This window comes from Colletes gigas, unplaced genomic scaffold, assembly GCF_013123115.1.
Source record: "Colletes gigas isolate AHSC1104 unplaced genomic scaffold, ASM1312311v1 Colletes_gigas_Sc00006, whole genome shotgun sequence".
NCBI classification, from domain to species: domain Eukaryota; kingdom Metazoa; phylum Arthropoda; class Insecta; order Hymenoptera; family Colletidae; genus Colletes; species Colletes gigas.
This window is the reverse complement of record NW_025106635.1, coordinates 715,291-736,713: the sequence shown is the minus strand read 5'-3', so window position 1 is coordinate 736,713 and position 21,423 is coordinate 715,291. Positions and strand designations below refer to the sequence as shown.

The 21,423-nt window shown below is 44.8% G+C and overlaps 1 protein-coding gene and 1 long non-coding RNA gene across 2 annotated transcripts; one reads left to right on the top strand and one right to left on the bottom strand.

The window, feature by feature from the left end:
• Nucleotides 1-4,372: 4,372 nt before the first annotated feature.
• Nucleotides 4,373-20,723, top strand: LOC122395614 (high-affinity choline transporter 1-like). Its single transcript, XM_043393326.1, has 14 exons — nt 4,373-4,612; nt 7,329-7,410; nt 8,884-9,102; nt 11,566-11,673; nt 12,250-12,478; nt 12,885-13,113; nt 13,325-13,562; nt 14,260-14,366; nt 14,440-14,543; nt 14,613-14,743; nt 14,803-15,080; nt 15,210-15,854; nt 16,337-16,533; nt 16,728-20,723. Exons 3-14 carry the CDS (start codon nt 8,931-8,933, stop codon nt 17,002-17,004), a joined length of 2,715 nt encoding a protein of 904 aa, XP_043249261.1. The 5' UTR covers nt 4,373-4,612; nt 7,329-7,410; nt 8,884-8,930; the 3' UTR covers nt 17,005-20,723.
• LOC122395706 lies at nt 15,771-16,321 on the bottom strand. Its single transcript, XR_006258991.1, has 3 exons — nt 16,124-16,321; nt 15,986-16,047; nt 15,771-15,878 (listed from the first exon to the last, which is right to left on the bottom strand). It is a non-coding gene; the product is annotated as an uncharacterized LOC122395706 (long non-coding RNA).
• Nucleotides 20,724-21,423: the final 700 nt, after the last annotated feature.

The following is a 21,423-nucleotide window of genomic DNA, read 5'->3' as shown; positions in this document are numbered from 1 at the left end:
AATCCGTATATTTCTTTTCGGGTAGGTCGATTCTTCTCTCCGTTTCGAGAATAAAAGCATTAAAGGAAGGTGTTCGGAAAGTGAATACTTGATGAGATATTTTAAATGCAGGGACGGCTCGGAGAATGGTTATTGGATGGCAGAATGTTTAAATATCTCTTTGAATAAAGAAGCATACGCCTTATTATGTATTCATTTTTCGAACATCTTCCCCCGATACTTTTACGCGCAAAATAGCGAAAAGACTCTTTTTTTCCTCTACCATTATCTTCCATCTTTGATGAATCCCTTTGATCAAACTGTATCGACGTAGTCTACCAGAGTTGGGGAAAATTCTTATTTGTATAAGTCGTTATAAGCCGTTTAAAATCAAAGCTTCTACGGAACGGTTCGAACTCAAGAAAATCGAATGTTCTAGCCGAGCATTCGCCATCGAGTTTGCAAAGCCGCTTGACAAACATATCCTCGCAGACTTATCCCCAATGTAGGTTTCTACGTTCCTTCGCGAGCGACTAATAAAGCGTGTCCGATCTATCATTCGCGTTGTGTTTCTTCGGCCGGAATCCGGAAGAACGCCAGCTGGTGTTGTCGCGTGTCTTCCATTTTCACGTAAATCGGTATTACAAACACGTACTGTGAAATATTCTATTGTTTTCTAAATCGTTCTCGACTACATCAAAATACACAGTGTCGCTGACAAGTGAAAAACGATATGGCCAGAGGGTAATTCTTTGGCGGTCTTGAGAGGTGCAATTAGTTATAACGTACGCTGATCTCCAGCTGTTTGGACGATTCGATCTTCTCACGGTTATAAAATAACATTGAAACGGATGTTGTTGCCAACACCATTGGCCTACCACTATGAAATCCCCTTGGCGTGGAATTGCGTCGTTACAAGCCAAATGGATGGTCAAAATAGCGGTACAGGCTCCGTCCACGGCTGATCTAGATCATTACTATAAATGTCCTACGTGTACCATGACCCCTACTACCAGCGACGAAGTTAATCCAATGATATACTTCCATTAATACCGACACGTTCAATTCCTAAGCATCCGGCTGTAGCATCACAATGGAAAGAGTATTTCTATAGAAATTCTTGACAGTCGTTTATTAATCAAGTCTCTGTTCGACGAGTAACATCCAAAAGGATTACTCGACTTTCATTCCATGATTAAAATTTTTATCCAGATATAAATTTTGCCCAGCTTCGATACAGTTTGATCAAATGCGTTAGAATCACGCTTCGGTTCGTTGGAGATGGAAGATAACGGTATATGAAAGCAAGGTTTATCTTTTCGAATTTCTACAGTGAAATAATGATTGGACATAATTCGATTCGCCTGTACGCGAAAGATTTGGTCACCGAGCGTCGCTGGAGAGGCCCCCGGGTTCGCGCGAGATTGTTTGGCATCGTGACCACCGCTGGTTTACGCGGCGAATGGAACACCGTGGTCTGTGTGTGCGTCGGTTCGCGTAGGTTGCGGAGGACGATGACCAGGGTCATAGTCGAACTCGGTGGAGCACTTTCAGCGTCGACGGGTATTCGGGAAGCCGCGAATAGGGCCGACGGTCGCAGGCGAGGGCGGAAGTGGAAATAGAGTGGGAGTCGGCGTTACTGGCCGTGGAGCGTACCCAGGAGTTAGGAGTTTGCGCGAACAGATCAATACTGCCCCCGCACGTGGATCTGCCCCCTCTCTATTTTCACCGTGCTCTCGCTGCCAACCCCCTACCCTCTCGCCCTCTCGCCCTCTCACCCTCCCACCCGCCATCCCGGTCCTCGTCCGTTTCGCGTCTCTTTCCCTAAAAAAATCTCACGTCTAACCCCGTGTCGTCGTCGTCGTCCTTTATCCTCCGAACCACCCCTCTCCCCGACCTATCCTCTTCTCAGGCGTTCTCGTCTTCCCGTTTCTTTTTCTACTTCTCTAATCTCGTATCCTCGACTTCCGTCGTCCTTTCCGCGCTCTTCCTCTCTTTTCTCCAGCGTCCAGCCGATCGTCGCTAACGCGCCGATTAATTCCTCTCCTCGCTTTCTCACCCTCGTGCCCTCTGCGCCTTTGCGCCAACACGCTCGCGACGAGGCTCCCGTTTCCGGGGCCGAGGGGATCTTTGCGCGCGCGCTCCGCCATAGGTACATATGCCCCCCGTCTTACGCCGGAGATGCTTCTTGGCCGCGAGTCGTCTTTCCTCCTCGTCTTCAATCCCCGTCCAACCCCTCTCCGCCGTACTGTATCGCGTCCACGGCTCTTTCTTCGACTCACGGCACGGGTCAACGTCGTGTTTCATCCGAGGCTCCGACCTGAAGAGATCGAACAACATTTTATACGAGTTACGGGATTACCAACGAGAACGTGGCGATTCATTCGTTCGCCGGTAAAAGGATGTTCAAGAGAAACTGTCTAACACGAGATATCATTTAAATATATTCTAAGCGTGTCTTTCTTATCCGCAACGGTCCATATCTAGGGGATGAAACATGGTATCTAAGAGTCTGGAGGGATCAAGTCTAGTTAAATTTGTCATTAAAAAATACACATTTCCAATTTCGAGGACTCTTTTCCCAGATATGGATCATCGCATCGCATTGGAGAATTATACAACTCTTCCATAAATTAAAGGATCTATAATCTCTCAGGTCGTGCACGGAATTAAATAAATTTTGTTCTCTACTTTCATCAAAAGGAATTGGAGTTCTAGATTCTTTTTTCTACACGAGAGACGAGCGAAGAAAAAGGACGGGGGGATAATGGCGGTTTCGACCTATGTTTGCTAGTAGATCCATCGGTATTCTACCTTGAAACGGCATTAATCGATGGATCCCTCGTATATTACTAGTAGTTTGTCCGTCTTTCAGACGTTTTAGCACACTGTGTTGTCCGTGCACGCGGTCGTTGCGCTTTCTCCACTCTCCTCGCAGCAGTTTTCGCTCAGCGAGGTGCTAGCCTCGCTCTAAAATCTGTTCGAGCCTGGTCTGGCTACTTTCATCCTTCCACTTGTTCGTCGATGCGTGCACGCGTCCCTTCGGGCCCTCTCTCTCCCTCTATCGCAACGTACGACCCTTCTCTATTTGCATCATCGTAACCTCCCCCGGTCTTCCTTTTATCTTTCTCCGCGTTCGACCCTCTTTCACCCTCTCCGTGCTACCCCTAGCCTAGTATCTCTGTTTTCCTTCGTTCAGCCTGTCTTTGTCCCATCCAGCAGCCTGTTCCTACTTCCGTCTCCGTCTTGCTTCGATTCAACGTCCATCCCCCCACTTCCTAGAATCTCTCCAGTTTTCTCTTTGCTCTCGCTAGACTCTATCCCGGCATGCTTTGTCTCTACCATTCTCTCTCTCTACCTAGACTTTCGACTATCGTTTTACCCCGCTGTTCCTAGCAGTTCCTCTTCCTGTTTCTGCGCGCGGTTTCTCTATCCCTCCCTCGGTGTCTCTGTCCTTTGGTTTCCAACCCCTCGTTCAACTCGCGATCACCCCGCTTCTTTCTGCACACACAATGCTCTCGGTCTCCGTCCCGTTCGCGCTCCTAGACCTCCCGTCGTCGCTTCTATTACGCGTTCTCTCGTACCTTCTTCTCTGTTTAAACGCGGCTCTCCTCTGTCGCAGTTTCCCTTGATCTTTCCCTTTGTCGTGTCTCTCTGTGTTTGCAGTTCTACCTGGCCCTCTTAATTCGTGCCGCCTCTATACCGCCCCTTCTGCTCGTACGATCCTCTATCCTCGATCCATCCGCCACCGCCGCTTCGGAGTTCTGATTCTTTTTTATTTCGTTTCCTTCCGGGGGAACAGGCTTCGAAAATATGAGTACAAACTCGTTCACTTCGATTCTGAAAAACAACCAAGTTACAGAGGCTTGAAAACATTTGCTATCCTCAGAAGCTAGCAAGTAGTTGGTTGAAAATAACATTCAAGTACCACTGCTCCATTCTTGTATCCATGCGTCTCTCCATCTCGTTGCATCGTATAATTCTTCCTACCGCGTTCGAAGCTTTTTCTCGTTTCTATTCATGGGTCCGTACGCCACAAGTTTTCCCAACTTTCTCCGTTCTCTTTTTATCCGACGCTCGGTCTCTTTGCAGAATTCAAGGTAAAATAGCTACAACAATATTTGGTATTTCATTAAAACGATGATGATTGAATAAAATATAGTGGAGCATGTGGTATCGTTTTGTTGGAAGAGAGTGGGTGTTTTGGTCTATAATTTTTCTCGGTTTGTCTATATCGCGAGTCGTTGGTCTTCCTCGTCCCGTTCCTCCGCCGAACGTTACCCTCCTCGACAGCTTCTATCTTTATCTTTCTCCCTCTGCGGCACGACCCCCTGGCAAGGTGGCGGGTCCAGCGCGCAGATCGTGTCAGCCGTACGGGATGCTGAGTCTGGAGTAGATTCAGTCGTACGCTTGGCTCCCTCCCGACGCCGCCGTCTGTTCGCGTACGCTTGCCGTTAAAAGCATCCGCGTGCCGTCAGAGGCGACGATTTCCACTTTGCCAGCGTTCGTCCGTCGTGTCCTCTTCCCTACGAGAACCATCCATCTCGTAGGATTCCGTTCCTCGAGTTCCTTCGAGTTCGAGAATCGAGTCGAGGCCAGCATGAGGATTCTCACGTGAGAGGCGTGTTCCGGGGTAAGTCGCCATCGTTACGTTTCTTCCTTCCCTCGATCGGAGGGTAAATCGGGGACTCTGTTGGCTCCGTAGGATCGAGCTTGGATAGGTTTGCTTTTGGGGATGTTAACAACGGGGGATGACTGTCCGTCAGAGCTGGAAAAATTTTTCATTTTTAAATCGTACACTCCACGACGCGTTCCTTTTGTTCGAATCAGCATCGTGTGCTTATCGTGGCCGGTAATCCGTGTTAGAATCGAATATGTATGGGTTATTGAATAGTTTGTTGTTTTTACCTCGTGATGAATTTAAACTGAACGGGTAATTGCTCTAGAAAATGGCTCCGGGGCTCTGATTACTAATTTCAAGAGCGCAAACGTGCCTCCAGTTTTTATCAATTAACGATATTTAATATTTTGGTTGATCCGAGAGATCGTTGGTCCTGTGAGGAATAAATTGAAACGTGGTTATTATTCTGTCTGAAAGTTTTACTTTGATAATGTCTATGACGATAGAAAACAGGAAGACGATCGTAAAGTGTACGAATTATTGTTTACGATTTATTGACCAGTGTAATCAGAGTAGATTACTTTCTTTGATATAAAAAGTTTGGTAAAAGGACATCTTAGGATCTATTATCTAGATGCTAATAATATCTTGTTCGGAAGGCAAACGCGTGCCTTTTTTAAACAGTATTTTAGCTAACGGTATTTGAAAATTGGCTAAGGTCTGCTGTCGAACTACATTTAGCGCAATCGATAATTTCCGTTTCGTTGAAATGTCCATTCCGTCGATTGCGATGCACGCTGACAGTTCCGCGAGTACAGAATGCGTTAAGGATAGGATCAACGAAGGTACGAAGGGTGAGTCACGCATTCGGGGTGGATTGTGTGTCCTTTCTCCGGTTGAAAGCGGAAAGAAATGGCGGAGAAAATATTTGAACGACACCCTAATATTCGATAAAATAACTTTATACTATCTACTTTCGATCGAGTCGATTATAATTCCCCGTTTGTGGTTTACGAAAGAACAATCAGAGTCGTTGCTAATTATAATTGAAAATAAAAGGATAGTCTTAAACCTTCGTTCTATACCGTATACCTTAAATACACGCTGAAAACCATGACCTCGAGGAACAAGCAAATTCCGATATACATCGTCGCAAACATCTGTCTAGAAAATGATAGCTCTTTTTAGCCTTTTATCTCCGGAGCGTTGGTTGTTTCAAGAGACTCGATTACCGCTCGACCATTTCACGAGCTTAAAGAGCATTCTATGCCACGGTGTCATAAACAATCTCTCCCTTGATTCGGTCTCTTCCCCCTCTTCCGTGGCCTTTATTCTCGTCGCCTCGCGGTAACAACATCCGTGATCACTTGATCAGCTATACCTCGACCTGAAAATATTCAAGCAATGGAGCAACGAATTTCCCGGGCGAGAAAGCAGCCCCGACAAGCCCTTAAACATCTAACCTCGGTCGAGTCGTTTAAACCTCCGGCTCTCGTGTATTTCTTCGTCGTCTCGTTTCTTTATTCTGCTCGATCTCTTCAGAACCCGGTCCGCGGGCGCGTCGGGGCTGCAGACTCTGTAAAACGCTTTTCATCCGTGCCGATTCATTCGCGTTTTTCGACAGGAACAAATTCGTAACGAGCTACCCGGACTATTTATCCTCGAGCCCGGGCTCGTTTTCCGCTCGTTAATTATTTTTTCGTTATACGTAATTAGTAAGCAATTTCGGGTAACGAACGACACTCTCTGTTCTCGGATCGGCGATGGGACCGATTCGCGTACTCATTAAGGGTAACCGCGTTACTCCAGAATTTTTCGTTTCGACACTTTTCCAAATGTTTATTTAGCGTTACGTTCCGAAGAAATCGGTAGCTACGATCGTTTCGAATTTATCTAGCTAATTACTCTTTACCCTGTTAAATGTTTCACAATTAAACATTTTAGTATGAAATGTGTCTGGTTAAAAAACATTGATCGTCCGAGCACAATAATTACGAGGGTATGAATATTGGAGAAAAGCATTATTTTTTTAAATTTTCCTTCCATCAATCAATGGGGGAAAAACGCGCGTCCTCCGCGGATTGGTTGCAGCATCGAATGGTAAATTTATCGATTGCTGGTTTTAGGTATTTCGAAAGCTCTAATGCGATGTTTCTGATTGGGTAGAATATGTAAATGCCGGATATACTTGTTTTAATTGGTTCGCGAAAGGGGATAGCGGAAGAGAAAGAAAAAGAATCGAACCCGTCCCGCGGAATCGAATTCAGATTCAATTTAACCGGTATTCGATGGAATAACTAAATTTTTCCCATTACCAACGAAATGTAAACGTTGCCGCGACGAGAAATTATTTTCTAATAAATATACAAACGAAGGAAGCCTCGAACAGTTTTATTCAATTAAATAATTATCATTCAAGCCCCCATAAATTGATTTAAAATCAATAGTGTTTAGAGATATAAGGATTTCTAAAACGTGGAGTTCGGTCGGTTGCTTTTGTGGGCGACGGAAGGCTTTGCCGCACGAAATGGAACGGAAATATCGAACTGTGATGGGAAAGAAAGAGAAAATGTCGACGCGTGTACGTGTTTCGGGTTTCGTGTTTCGTCTTTCGATTAAATCGAGTGCATCGAGAGCCCAGACCGTGTGCCGCTCTCGGTCACGCGAACTGGAACAACGCCGACGCGTGGTTTTCTCAATTTTCCCCGTTCTCGCGTACGGTTTTCAGATATACCCGAAAAAAGAGCAGCCCGCCGATACGAATTAATGATGCCGTGCGAGAGGAGCGCGGAGGATCGGCTGAACTTTATGTGAGTACACCGTCCCGGCCGGGTCATGACCCGACGACCCAACGTGTCCGATATCTGGGCCACACTTGAATTTTAATCCATGCTGCAATTGCCACCGCGGTCGATTAGCTCTCTTCCACCGTTTGCCCCGAACGAGTTTACCGAGCTTTAACTTTTGCTACGTGTCCCCGTGCCTGACTGCCTGGTTGCTTGCTCTCCGCGAACCTTCCCCTCAAAACGATAACCAAACTGCGCGAATTTTATTGGATACAGTTCTGCCGTACGATCAATACCTCAAGCGCCACCGACGATCGCGAAAATCGGCCAACTAGCGATACAATAACGCGCTTACACAGCTTTTTTCCCGGATTCCGTTCACCATTCTGAAAATTAAATTCTCTTTTTAAAAGTCTGTTCAATCTGCAAACGTTCAAATATAGATCCTCGAAGCGTACCAATATTATTTCCTTTAGACGAACAGGATAAGATGATTTTATCGACGAATCTTGAGTTCTTGTATTTTATCCAGCACCGGGGGCTCTTACCAACCCTATTCAAGACATCCAGAAGCCTGTGAAAAGCAAAATCAGAACAAGTTAAACTTCGATACGCCCCGTAGAATATATTTCTTTCAACTTGGCATTTATTCTTGCTCGTCGATAGAGAAGATTCGAGTTGGACTCTTTAACGAATATCAAAGACGAATCCATTGCCGTAGAATATTATTAACAGAATAATATTAGTAGAAATCGTTGAATAATCAAGATATCTACCAGAACAGTTTAATGAATCTACCATGAATATGGTTCTGTACCTTCTACACTATTAAATTTCAAGTTTCCTCTCCTGTCTTGTCCCTTTATTATTATATCTCCCTCCCACTCGATTCACCATTATTATTTCCCATTTTTATTTACATAAAGGAAGAAACGCGATACAAGTAGACGATACTACGGAATGATTTTATTGACTCTATTCTTCGTTAAGTTTTGTTTTTTCTTCGATCTTTGCAAACTCTTTTGTCGTTGTCGTAAGCGTCAAAGTCTGAAACCGGTTCGTTGATAAGTAACCGAGAACGAATCGTCATTTCCGCGGTACAAGAGGCCTGAAAGGGAGAACAATCAAGAGTGTCAGGATTGTTCTGTCGATACTGATTAAGGGGGCCGGAAAATTAGTGTCGAACAGATTCCAGCGTTGAATGGGTCTTTGTGAACGAAGAGATGCTCGCACCCCAGCTTTGCACGCCTCGAAACACGCATGCAATTAGCGGTCGTCCGTCCCCCCCCACCCTGTTAATTAATGAATCTTCTTGGCCAACGGCTTAAGCATTTTTTAGAGCTTTCCCTTATGAAATTAGATACATTTTAATTTTTATTTATCTTGATCAAACTCTTGTAATTCTGTTATACCGGTTGTATCGTTTATGTGGCGAAGGGCAATTGCAAGCGTGCAACACAGAGATTATGGATAACGTTCGAAGCGATTTAATTGCAGGGGAGCGCACGATTATCCCAGAAGAGGACAAAAGTAAAGGCGCGAAGATGGGGGTGTACGTGGTAGGTATAGTTGGCGTGATCGTGTTTTACGTGGCTGTGCTGGGTGTCGGCATATGGGCGGCCGTCATCAAGGAGAAGAAGAATCAACAAGGCCAGGATGCCATGATGCTAGCGAATCGTGGCCTCGGCCCGCTTCTTGGTGTTTTCACCCTAATTGGTAAGCAAAGAAACGCCTTTTACCCCTTTGCTCCGCACATTTTTCATTTACAACGCTAAACGCGGACCGTACTGCGGAAAGAAACATCAGCTTCGGGTAAAATCTTTCGTTTTTTAAATTATACGCGAGAAAAACTTGAACAAGAGTAACTGTCCCAAAAATGGCTTCTCTAGAAACTAATTGATAGAATCGGTTTAATGGTTGATCCGTGAAATTTTCCAAAATTTATTTCCACAAAATTGGGGATGGATACTCGACGGACGTTCTTCGTTATACTAGGTGATTATAGCAACTGGGACAAGCAGGTATATTTGCATTCTATGCAAATGCAATATGCGCTTCCACTTGTTTTTTAAATTTATGCATTTTCTTTTTGCATAAGTTTTGATATCACCATTGAAAATATTACATATTTTTCATTTTATAAATACATTGCTTTCCATTGCTGGATCAGTGTTTAAATCGCGTGGTTTATCGAATCAAGATCCATGGAAATAGTTTCGATCATAAATCTATATACGGTTCAGATATTCCAGTTATTAGGAGAGGGTCGAGTTTAAAATAGATCTACTCCGGCTAGGATTATCAGAATTTGATTCCAGAATCGAATTATTCTTTCTGAAACTATAAGTCTACTAATCCATGCAAAGAGGAACTCGATTCAACGCAAATATTCCCAGCCAGGATTATGAGATTATCGTTCTGAAATCCTACCCATCCTATTGAAACAACAAATGTCCTCATTGCGGATCTACGTAACGAGGATCGTTCGAGCGTGATTTTTAAATCAATTTACTCCTTCGATTAATTACTCGTTCCGTAACTCTTTTAACCCTCCGCACTCCTGTGTCGAGTCCCACTCGACATTTTATCAAGTCCAAACCAAAGAGATATACACTTAAAAATTACAAAATACAATATTTTTTAATTAACGTAAATTTCAAATAAAACACTTAAAAGCATTGGGAGCATCTGGTAACAAGATTGAAATATAATTCGGACCGCAAAGGGTTGAAGAACCGGGCAATTACTTATGACACGATACAATAAGTTCTCGAGATTTCTTGGTAAATATTTTCCAAAACATTTCCACCCCATCTTCGTCTCGATCGACGTAACAAAAAAAATCCTAGTCACAGACACCCTCTCGATGTACAATAACACAATTCCCGGATCGTCGTAATTGTGAACCACGCAATTACGTTAACCGCGCGAACGATCGTCGAATTCGATGTGGAACGTTTCAACTTAACGAGGAAAATCCGCCAGGACGCCTTCTCTTCTTTCAGCCCCTTTTTTTTGTGTGTTTTTTTATCGGCGGACCAGCAGGCAGTAGGACACCGGGGAAATCCCGCTGTCTCGCCGCGTCAATTGCATTTCTCGGTCGGCCGTTCCCTTCGCATCGGACGTTTATTCATAGTTCGTCATCCCTTTGTCCCGTTTATTCCTTTCGCTTACGCGCTTTCATTCCGTCGGACGTGCCCGTCCGCGGCGTCACCCAACGATTCGTCTTACGATTCAACCGTGCCCCATTTCTGCGGTGAAAATCATTTTCCGCGTCCCTCCATTACCTTAATGGACGCCCCCGGTCTCAACCCCTACCCCAACGGGTGGCGGTGAAAACGCGGCACGGAAAATACGCTACCGAGGCATAATTATCTCTATTCTACGGGACGCTCGTCTCCGCGTCTCTCTGCTCTCGACTCTGAATGGGCGAAAGGCTCCACCCACGATGGAAGGGTTCGCGGAGCACGCGTTTCGCCGTTTACTCGCGTTACCCGCGACGCTCGGTCAGCATTAGAGACGCCCCGCGGTTGGGGAAAAAAATCCACGGGATCGTCGAAACAAGCTTTGCCGCGACACGCCTACAGATACGCTTTTCGTGATCGTTATCGCGTCCCATTTTCCCTTTTCTCTTTTCATACACGTACAGTGGCTCACGAGTGTTCGAACGCATGCAAGAAACAAATGAAACGAAAGAGATATTTATGTTGGAGTTCAGTTTCGAAGATAACATCTTAATAGATATTAGACACAAGTAACACTGTTGGATCGAGTTGAAATTTTGCAAATATTATCCTGATACTTGTGTCCAATAGCTAACATAAATATCTCTTTCGTTTCATTTATTTCTTCATTATTCAAACAACCAATGGCCGGGACGGAATGACGCTGTGTCTAGATACACATAAATAATCTGCAGTTCAAATTGCAGATCAAAATCGTTGATGAAGATTGAAAGATCCTTTATATGACCCATAAAAAAAAAAGAAGAAAAAACCCAATGTTTTTCCCCAATACACTGTCCCAGCCATCGGCTGCTCGACCTTTGTCCACTGATAATTCACGAAGCGTTTCCAGATCACCGGCCTCGACCCGCGCGTAACATTTTCCCTCGAAAGAGCGATCGTCTCGCTCGATCGAAGCACTAATCGAAAAAACCACCGTGCTTTTCATGCGAAGCCACGTGGGTAGGCGGCGCCTACGTGAACGGGACCGCGGAAGTCATGTTCACGAGAGGATTGGCCTGGTGTCAAGTGCCCTTCGGTTACAGCCTCAGCCTGCTGTTCGGTACGCCATCGGTAGACCATCGGAACACGCATTAGCGTCTGGTGTAACCTTAACCCTTTAACTGCCACGCACCTGGAGGGTGCAAAGGGGACCACGGTGACAAATCGATCAAGACACGGACGCTTTGAAATTGTCAAGGCCGAGGACATCGCGAGATAAATATATCCCGTCCTTCCAGACCTCGATCGAGGCCTTTACTTTATTTTTCTAACCAGCGCGCATCTAAATACGCGAACAACGTTTCTCCGAAGGCAGCCACCCGCGATACGATCGAAATCGATCGAAATTGCTCTCGTGCCGCGTCTGCAAGCAGCTGACGCTGACGCGGTGTCTAGGACCGACAGCCAAGAATAATAGTATTAGGTCAAGTCGAGGGGACGATTCTCAGCAGCGCGTAAATTATTTTTTTCACGAGGTATTACCAAGAACGGAAAACTCTGTATAATTAACAGCGGAAGGCTGTTTTTTGGATATTATTTCCATTCGAATAATTCCTCCAGGAGAGCGTGGCGATTAAAGGGTTCGAGGGTGTCGAAAGGTCGTCCTTTCAGCAGCGATTTTAAACGTGAATCGTAGGTGCTGTGCTGTTCGTGCGGCCAATGAGGAAGGCCGAGCACGTGACCATGTTGGATCCGTTTCAAGAAAGATACGGCGCCGGTGTGGGCGGCTTGCTGTTCCTTCCGACGCTCTGCGGCGATCTGTTTTGGTGCGCGGCCATTTTGAGGGCCCTGGGCAGCTCGTTGGCCGTCGTCGCCGGCGTCGATCCGAACGTCAGCGTCTGTGCGTCCGCGCTGTTGGCGGGCGTGTGAGTACAAATTTTATTCGAGAATTTTAAATTCCTGCTTGGACCAACTTTCGAACGTTTGCTTAACCCTCTGCACTCCTATGTCGAATGTGACTCGACATTTTTTCAAGTCCAAACCAAAGAGATATACACTTAAATTTCAAATAAAACACTTAAAAGCATTGGGAGCATCTGGTAACAAGATTTAAATATAATTCGGGGTGCAGAGGGTTAAAAGTTGGACGTTGGTTTAACACCTGTTCAGCGGACTCTAACTCTGATTTACGAATTATTCGAGCAGTCAAAGCCTGCACAATCGACGCGAGAACTAATTTTTTCCTCCATTTGCTATAATACCGTATAGCGTGTACGTACAGTTTGGTTTGAAATTCCAAGGCGAATGGGTTCAGTGTCGCCTCAATTGCAGGTACACTATGTTCGGTGGATTATATTCAGTCGCGTGCACGGATGCTTTGCAGTTGGCCTGCATCGTAATCGGCTTAGGGGTGGCTGCTCCGTTCTCTCTTCTGCATCCCGCGGTTTCCTTCGAGAAGAATTTAGCGCCGGGCGAATGGTTGGGGGAAATAAGGAACGAAGACCTGGGCGAATGGGTGGATGGAATGCTGTTGCTGGTATTCGGTGGAATCTCTTGGCAGGTATCGAACGTTCATGGATGATTTCGATGTTGCACAATGTATACCGGATGCCATCGCAATTATTCTTTGCTTCTCAATTGCACGCCTGAAAAAAGATTATTGTCAGATTATTTATAATCATTGTTCGATTAAAATTGTAAAGTTTTAAATAAATTATTCAAAGAATAATCGTTGGAGCCATTATTTATTTATGGCTACATGTTGTTTTCAGAGCTATTTTCAACGAATCTTAAGCATGAGGAGCACGTCGGTCGCCACGACGCTCTCAATAGCGTCGATGTTCGGATGCATAATCCTTGCTTTCCCGTCGGCGTTAATTGGCGTGGTGGCCCGTGCTACGGACTGGTCGTTGATCGAAGGATTTAACATGAGTTTGCTGGTGAACGATGGAAACGCGGCGTTACCGATGGTTCTTCGATACCTGACACCTCAATGGGTCTCCTTCGTGGGTGAGTTGCATCCCTAAAATGGCTCGTTTCGCGATTAAAATATTTCTATACATTCTCCTCTTGTATCAACCCTTGTCGTTCGGCAAATAAGAATAATTGTTTAACATTGCTACGTCCCGGTCACTATGGTTCTCCGCGGACTGTTCCATCGCGATTACAAAAGTAATTCAGCGCATTCCGTCGCGAACAATCATCCTCTTTCCGCGTTCTACCATGAATTACACCGCACCTTGTATTTTAGATTGTTTGAAAAACCAGGTCGAGTGACTGTAAAGAGCAAAGCTCGAGACGCATATGCGCGTGGAGAAGAGTGAATGAGCCCCACGAACGAACGCAGAATTCTTAGTGACCCGTGACACCCAGCATTTACCATTCTCTGTATAAGTTGATTCTTTTTTAAAAATATTTCAGGGATTATCAAGCATGTCGTTAACCCTATGCACTCGACATTGTTTCATGTCCATACCAAAGAGATATCCGTACACTTGAAAATTACAAAACACAACAACAGTGTAAATAAAACAGATATTTTAACAGGTAAATTTCAAATAAAACACTTAAAGGCGTTGGGGAGCTGCTGGTAACAAAATTGAAATACAATTCGGAGTGCAAAGGGTCAAACCTCTTACTAATATATTTACAATGACAATAACAATAATAATCTAATCACCTTTTGTATTTCGCGATCGATTGTCAGGTCTGGGAGCAATTTCCGCCGCGGTGATGTCGTCAGCAGATTCGGGTATATTGGCCAGTAGTTCTATGTTTTCCAGGAACGTCTACAGACTCAGTTTGAGACCGAAGGTGAGTGCCAGGAACATCCATTGAAAGGAATTTAACGAGATCGTTGTTCTTTCCTGGTCGTGTTGCGTTTCAGGCGACCGAACGGGAACTGGGCTGGATACTCAGGATCTCTGTGATCGTGTTCACGGGTCTATCAACCGCAATCGCGCTCACGGTGGACAGCGTTTATTATCTGTCGTGAGTTCTTGCAAGTTTCCAACTATTATTGTTCAACACCACCAATTAACACGATTTCGTTCGTTTCAGGTACTTGTGCTCCGATCTTATTTACGTGGTGCTCTTCCCACAACTGTTAACGGTGATCCACTGGCCATCTCTGGTCGACACTTATGGCTGCCTCGCCGGATACTTCGTGGCCGTTGTCTTGCGCCTCTGCGGTAAGAAAAACGAACATTTTAATATAATTTGATGACAATTAATAACTCGGTTGTTCCAGGAGGAGAAAAGGGTTTAGGCGTGCCAGCATTGATCGAGTACCCGTTCTACGACACGGAAACGCAGACACAAAAGTTTCCGTTTCGCACGGGCGCCATGTTGGCGGCTCTGTTCACGCAGCTGATCACCAGTTTTTTTACCAGAAATCTTCTCGGGAAGGGCTACTTTCCTCGATGCTGCGACGTCCTCAGTGTTTACTCGCCTGGGAAATCCAAGGACCAATCGGGGGTCGTGCAAAGCAGCTCGGGTGCTGCTCTGATGGAAACTTCTTCCGTCAATGTGAGCCGCCATTTTTAACGATACCTCGAGATACCAGAGATGGTCAAAATTGTTACCTGGATAGAAATTTCGAACCGTTGTTATTACTGTGAACTTTTAAAACATTCTTTACACGTTATCGTTCCTCAGAAATCGACCTCAGGAATGGATTCCTGCGACGGCGTCGGTCCCGGGAGCTACGAGGACGACCGTACGACCACGAACTCGGTCGAGGACATGACCGATCGCGGGGACACCGGGACCGTAGGCGGCGATCCTTACGACAAAGAGATGACGAGGATGAACAACGTCGGGTCCGCCGTTCAGAAGGCGAACCAAAGCCTCCAGCATTTGCAGACCCTTCGCAACTCGATGCATCCTGGGCCCATGAGCATCAGACCCATTCCCACGCCGACTCACTACACCCAGTTACAGAGCAACGAGATGGCCCGGGGGCAAATTCTCGGCGTTCGAAACCTGCGTGGCTCGATGATGTTGCCTACCGATCGGCCAGTCGTCGCCACAGGCAACAACGTGGCCATGACCGCCGTTCCGTTGAGCTCCACGGTGGCTGTCCCTCTCACTCCGGGTCCTCATTACACCAGGACCACCGACGTACCGATGGGCGTCGAGAAGACCAGGGAAATCGACAGGATCGGCATCGTGGAGAGGAGCAACGCCGAGTTCCAAAACGCCCCGGACAGCATGCTGACCACCATCGGGGTAAAGAAGAACGTCAAGGGCGTCAAGTTGGTTGGTATGGAAGGTGGGACACTGCGGAGACCGTCGTTGCAGGTGAGCGAGCCGGACGTGACGTGTCTGTAACGTTTAAAAACAAAATGAACGATTATTCTGCAACCCTCGGACGATGGACCGTCTTAGCGACTCTGGCTCGAATTCTATTCGTTATTTGAGACAATATTTACCCAACATGTAACGCATAAAAGCCGTGAGCGTCGCTAAGGCGTATTCCTTTCAGGGTTTTCTTCTAAGAACAGTACAACGAATAGTTTTATTTACACAGAAAATTTTGATTCTTTATGATTTTGTATCCATCCTGTTACCTTTGTTTGTACCGTTGTTTTATTAAACTGTGCTAGTAAACGATGTTTTTTTTAAGTTTGTCAACTTCCTGACCCACGGTGGATGCCCTTGGCAACACTGTTCCTGCCTATTTTTCGTTACCGTTTTGCGCGTTTGTATTTCGTTTGTCAGCAAATGGTGACGTAGTTCCGTGGTAACGGGGAACCACGTTTGTTCCATTACCGTGTCCGTAGGGCACGTTCTCGCCGACACCGTCGGTGGAGCTCGTTCACATTTTGGACAGGAGACAGAGCAGCGGTTCCTACGGGCCTGGCTCGCTATCCCCCGTTCCCATGGGGGTGGAGGCCTGCAAGACCCACGGGACGGCGCTGGAGGGTCAGGGTGGAAACGAGCACTGTAGAATAAAGAGAGGCATCGTCAGGCACCACAGGTATCTATAATAAACAAATTGGCTACGTCAATAAACGGTTTTGCTCGAGAAGAAGCCGGTACCAAAGCAAATGGTCCCACTTTGGTAGCATATTCTATTCCGTTCACCTGATGGATTAGAACCTAGAGGTTTCCTGGCCTCGTTAGCGACTCTACGAACACTCTCTCCGATTTTGCTTTCAAACGTTTGCGCAGCTTCAACGACACGGGTGACCGAGCCCTGACGACATTGGCCAGGCAGCCAACCTATCCCTCGATGCCGCTGCGTCCCGAGGACTGTCGCATGACACTCGCGAAGAAGGATAGAAGGACATCGACGATCGCCCGTCACGGTTCCGTGACCAACGAGAAAGAGCTCGGCGGTTGCACGACCGGTTTGGTCGTTTGCAGTCCCACGTACAACATGTACAGCTCGGCCGTGAAGAGTTCGAACTACTTCGTGACCGACGACGAAGCGGTCAGTAGGTTTTGAGAACAACAGGACAACGTTCGAGGACCATGAACCGAGGACAATCGAATCCCGCCTGATCAGTTACAACTCCGACCCTTTTTTATTACATTTTAACCGTCGCACAATTACACCACTACCCGTTTTTTATCTCGTACTAGATTTACTTATGTTTGGTACGACAACCCTGATCACTGGAGAGGAAGGAATCGTTGGGACTTTTCGGGACTATCGCGAACGAGCGTCGCTCTGTTTGCGGCGCCATCTTGGCCACGGGCAAGGATTAATCATTCTCCGAGCACTTGTTAAGCATACGTGTACAAATTTAGAGGAGATTGGAACTTGTTGAAACGCAGAATGACTCGCTAAGGAATCATGAAACCGTACGAGTTGCAGTGTCGGTTACTTGCCCGTCCAATTACAAACAGCTGGTCGGCGTTTGTCCCTGAAAACTTTCGGCAAACTTGCATAAACTTACGATTAAGGTAGCGTAAGATTTTAGTTAGCGGATGATCGGAAACTCGTAGCCATTAACGTGATCGTGAAACAATACATACAGCGTTTGTTTGTCCAGTCTCGGTTTGCTCGGTCAAGTTATTCAAACCGTCGTATTAGACAAACATAAAAGTGGACAATTTTGATTTTTTACACGTACAATTACCACGGAATTTTTATTCGAGGATCATCCTTGTTCGTTGCATTTTTCAGAGTGCTTTCGAGAGAAGAATCCATTTTCCATCATCGCGTTCTGAAACACAAAACTGCCAATGTAATTTCGATCTAACGATAAGCGACAAATCGCGTTTTCGAGTCGTAATAATAATCTTACACCGAGGTTCTCGATAACCGTGCATCCTGTAGGCTCTGTAGAAGAGAGACCAAGTCTGTATCCTTCTACCAAATTAATTGTCTCAAATTTCTCCCTACTTCGAGTCAAGTAACCTGATCAAAAACAGAGATTCGATGCGGCATCCACGGTAGAATGGATACAGCCTCGATGGTCGTTTTGTTTTCTTCCGGTTAGATCAATCTTCTTCGGACCGATAACCTGTTCAGAAAGTAATTAATTTTTGTACAAATCACGAACGGACGTCATCGTTTCGCGTGACTCCGTGTAGATAGAACGATCGATTCGCGAAAGAGATCGAGGACCTTTGGCCAGTTCGTCGTGTACGCGTCAACGATACCGTTAAAGGACACGATTAAGCATTAGGTAATTATGTACGAGGTAGTTTAGGTGATTAGATGGTGTGCAATGTTTAACGCCACCACTTCCGATGTCCAGTTTAAGGGAGAGAAGATATACGGAGTTGATAACAACGTTTTAGCTGTGAGAAATAAAAGCAGCAGCACGAGCTTCGCTTACTCGAAGCCATTTTGGTTTCGTTTCCGGCCAGAAGAAAGATTTCGAGTTCCCTGCGATCTCTCGGTCGTGTGTTCCACTTCCCACCGAAACTCTGAAACACAATACGTAAGATTTTAATGTCTGCCATCGAAGAGAAGTACTCGAACGAAACTGATTGTTTCTTCCGACCGGAAACGCGTCAGAGGGTGGGTCAAGGGTTTCCGTCGCTCAACCTACTTTCTCGTACTCGCGAGGATAGGGTTAAGCTGCTGGATATAGAACGTCCAATGTATTACGTGCTAAATTATGATATTCCGACAACAAAATACGATATTTTTCCACCGATAATACGTCTAGTCTGTAGGGTTACTGTAAACGTAGTTACGTATATACGGAGGTCTCGAAATTAATCGGTGTAACGATAGCGAGAAACAATAAAATCGCTGGTACCTCCGTCGGCTCAAATACCACCGGATAAAGATTTTTCTTAGCGTAAATGGACGCCCACGCATCCGGTCGATCGCTCGATCCACGAGTCGAGGTGTAAATAAACAGTTTACATTTACAATGTCCATTAGAAATATTTGCAAAATTTCCAACAACAAACAAAAATATCAATTACACGAATATATTCCTAAGTTTGTCCGTCTCTCGACACCCGTTATGTGAAATAATTTAATCGTGGATCTCGATCGACTGGATCAACGAAATCGTACAAAGTGGACTTCCAACATAATTAATTCCCGTGCAATAATTTCACCTCGCGCCTTCTTCGTTCAACTTACATCGAACACGTTGTACATACTTCCGAGAATAATCAAGAATCGTGTAATTTTCTTTTTATGAAGTGTAAAAAAAAAAGAAATTGCGGTACTGCCTCGCTATTTACGATCAAATCATTTCAATTTGAAAAATTTGTTGGCGAACGCTAAGATACGAATGAAAAATTTGTCCAATTTGTAAACAGCGATGAGAACGATTAATAAGCGAGGCACTACTATGCGTAGATGTTCGAAACGTGCCCGATTTTTCTTAGTCCCCGTGTCTTTATCTTTTCGCGATCGGTGGTCGACTCCACGCGTCCAGGACGTCGATTTTTCCACAAATTTTGTACGAATAATAATTATAAAAACAATTGTAATCGCGAGACAAACGTCGAAGACCTATATCAGTATTGTTAACACTTACGAAAAGGATTCGAGACGTAGCAATCGTTTCCTGGAGGGCAAGCCTCGTGAATGGCCGCTACGGACTTTCATAGTGATACTTAACCGATAAGGTAGGATTAATTATAGTACATTGTTCCGACTATGTATTTTGCGACTCGTACACTTTATACGAAAGAATCTTCGTGGATACGATGCACCATTTACGAACTAATCTACAAGCGTGATTTTTTTCCGAGTTATAACGAAGACTTCGTTCTTTTGAGATATTAATTTTTTAATGAGAGACTGTAGAAACATACGGACACCTTTTTCCAAGTATACAAGGGTGTTCAACCACCCCTGGGGAAAATTTTAATGAGAGATTCCAGAGGCTAACATAAAAATTTTGGCCTCTAGAATTTGGCCATTAAAATTTTTCCCAGTGGTGGTCGAATACTCTGTATAGTAGCGATCAAACATAAAATAACTGTTAAAATTGAACTTTAATGGCAAAATGAAAGTGTTAATGTACAAACTTAATTTAAAAGTGAAAAGTTTACAGTTTCATTCGACCGTAGATCAATTGGCATATTCCGTTCTATTTCGCGCGAATACATAGTCGCGACCACGAGTAGCCATCTTTCTTTTCGTTTCTAAGCAAGTAAATTCCAATAAAGTTGCAGCTTTGTACATGTATCGCGTACTGCATTTGTAACGAGTACGAGAAACTTTCGTTCTTCGAGTTAAGACACAATGGTGAATTGTGTTACGTGAATCACGTGCCAAATTATAGGATAAACGAGAAATGTATTATAAGTTCGCGACAGGAATGCGCGGAGCGATTGTGTAGGCTTACTTTAACTTAAGGACCGTTCATTACGGATAAGATTAATCGAATACAACCCACGACGAGCATAGTTAAACGATAGTCAATCGAACAACGCAACGATCAATCTAAACGCTTAGTTTTTCCTTATGTTCCTAAAAGCTATCCGCATTGTTAGGAGTACGATTAGAACCGTGACAAATTTTCTTTTTTACAGTAAATTGATCCATTCGTTGAATAAAAACACAAAGATTCGTTTCCTGGCAAATATTTTACGTCCGCCATTCATTCGAAACTATAAAAATCATTTACAAGTGCGTTGTTCGATCGCTCACACGGGGTTGTACGCAATGGCGGATGCAAGGGGGAGGTCTTAAGCGTAAGAGTTTTAGCCCCTTTTTATTCATAAAAAAACAAATAGGGATATACCATCGTTGAATAATCACGAAAACTTTTATATATTTTTATTTCTAATTTCTAAACATGGGAAATTCGAATCCGTGAAATCTATTTTGTATCCCCTCTTAGTTTGAGCTCTTCTAGATCCGCCATTGATTGTACAGTATGCGTAAAGTTCAACACTTGGATCACGTCTAGTCGCTAATAATTATAATTGACAATTGCAGACTTAGAATAATCCAATACTAGAACGTGTCGTAAACACTCTCGTCCGTTTCATCGGGAGACTGTATTTTCATTTTTACACGAATCCGTTCGCTCTTTGAAGACGACGTTATTCGATACAGGGTGATCCGAAAGAAACGTCGAAAATTATAGGGGCGTACACATGTTTACGATGGTAGACGAGAAATATTTAACCGTGGGTCCATACGATCCATAGTACCTAGAGGTTTTACTCTCTCTTTTTAACGATTCTTCGTATCAATGTACAAAATATTATCGTCGATATTTTCTTAAATGTCAACGACCTATCAAAAACACAACTTTTTCACCGAAACTAATGGTCCCGATATCCGTTTACAAAGAGTTTACGATTTAATTTGGATCGGATGTTCCGCGAGTCGCATAGAGTTACAAGTTTTTAATTTTTCTAACAATCGTCTAGCCCTTGGCGTCGCGTTATTCTAACAAATATGGGGCTTGAAACGCTAATACGCATTACG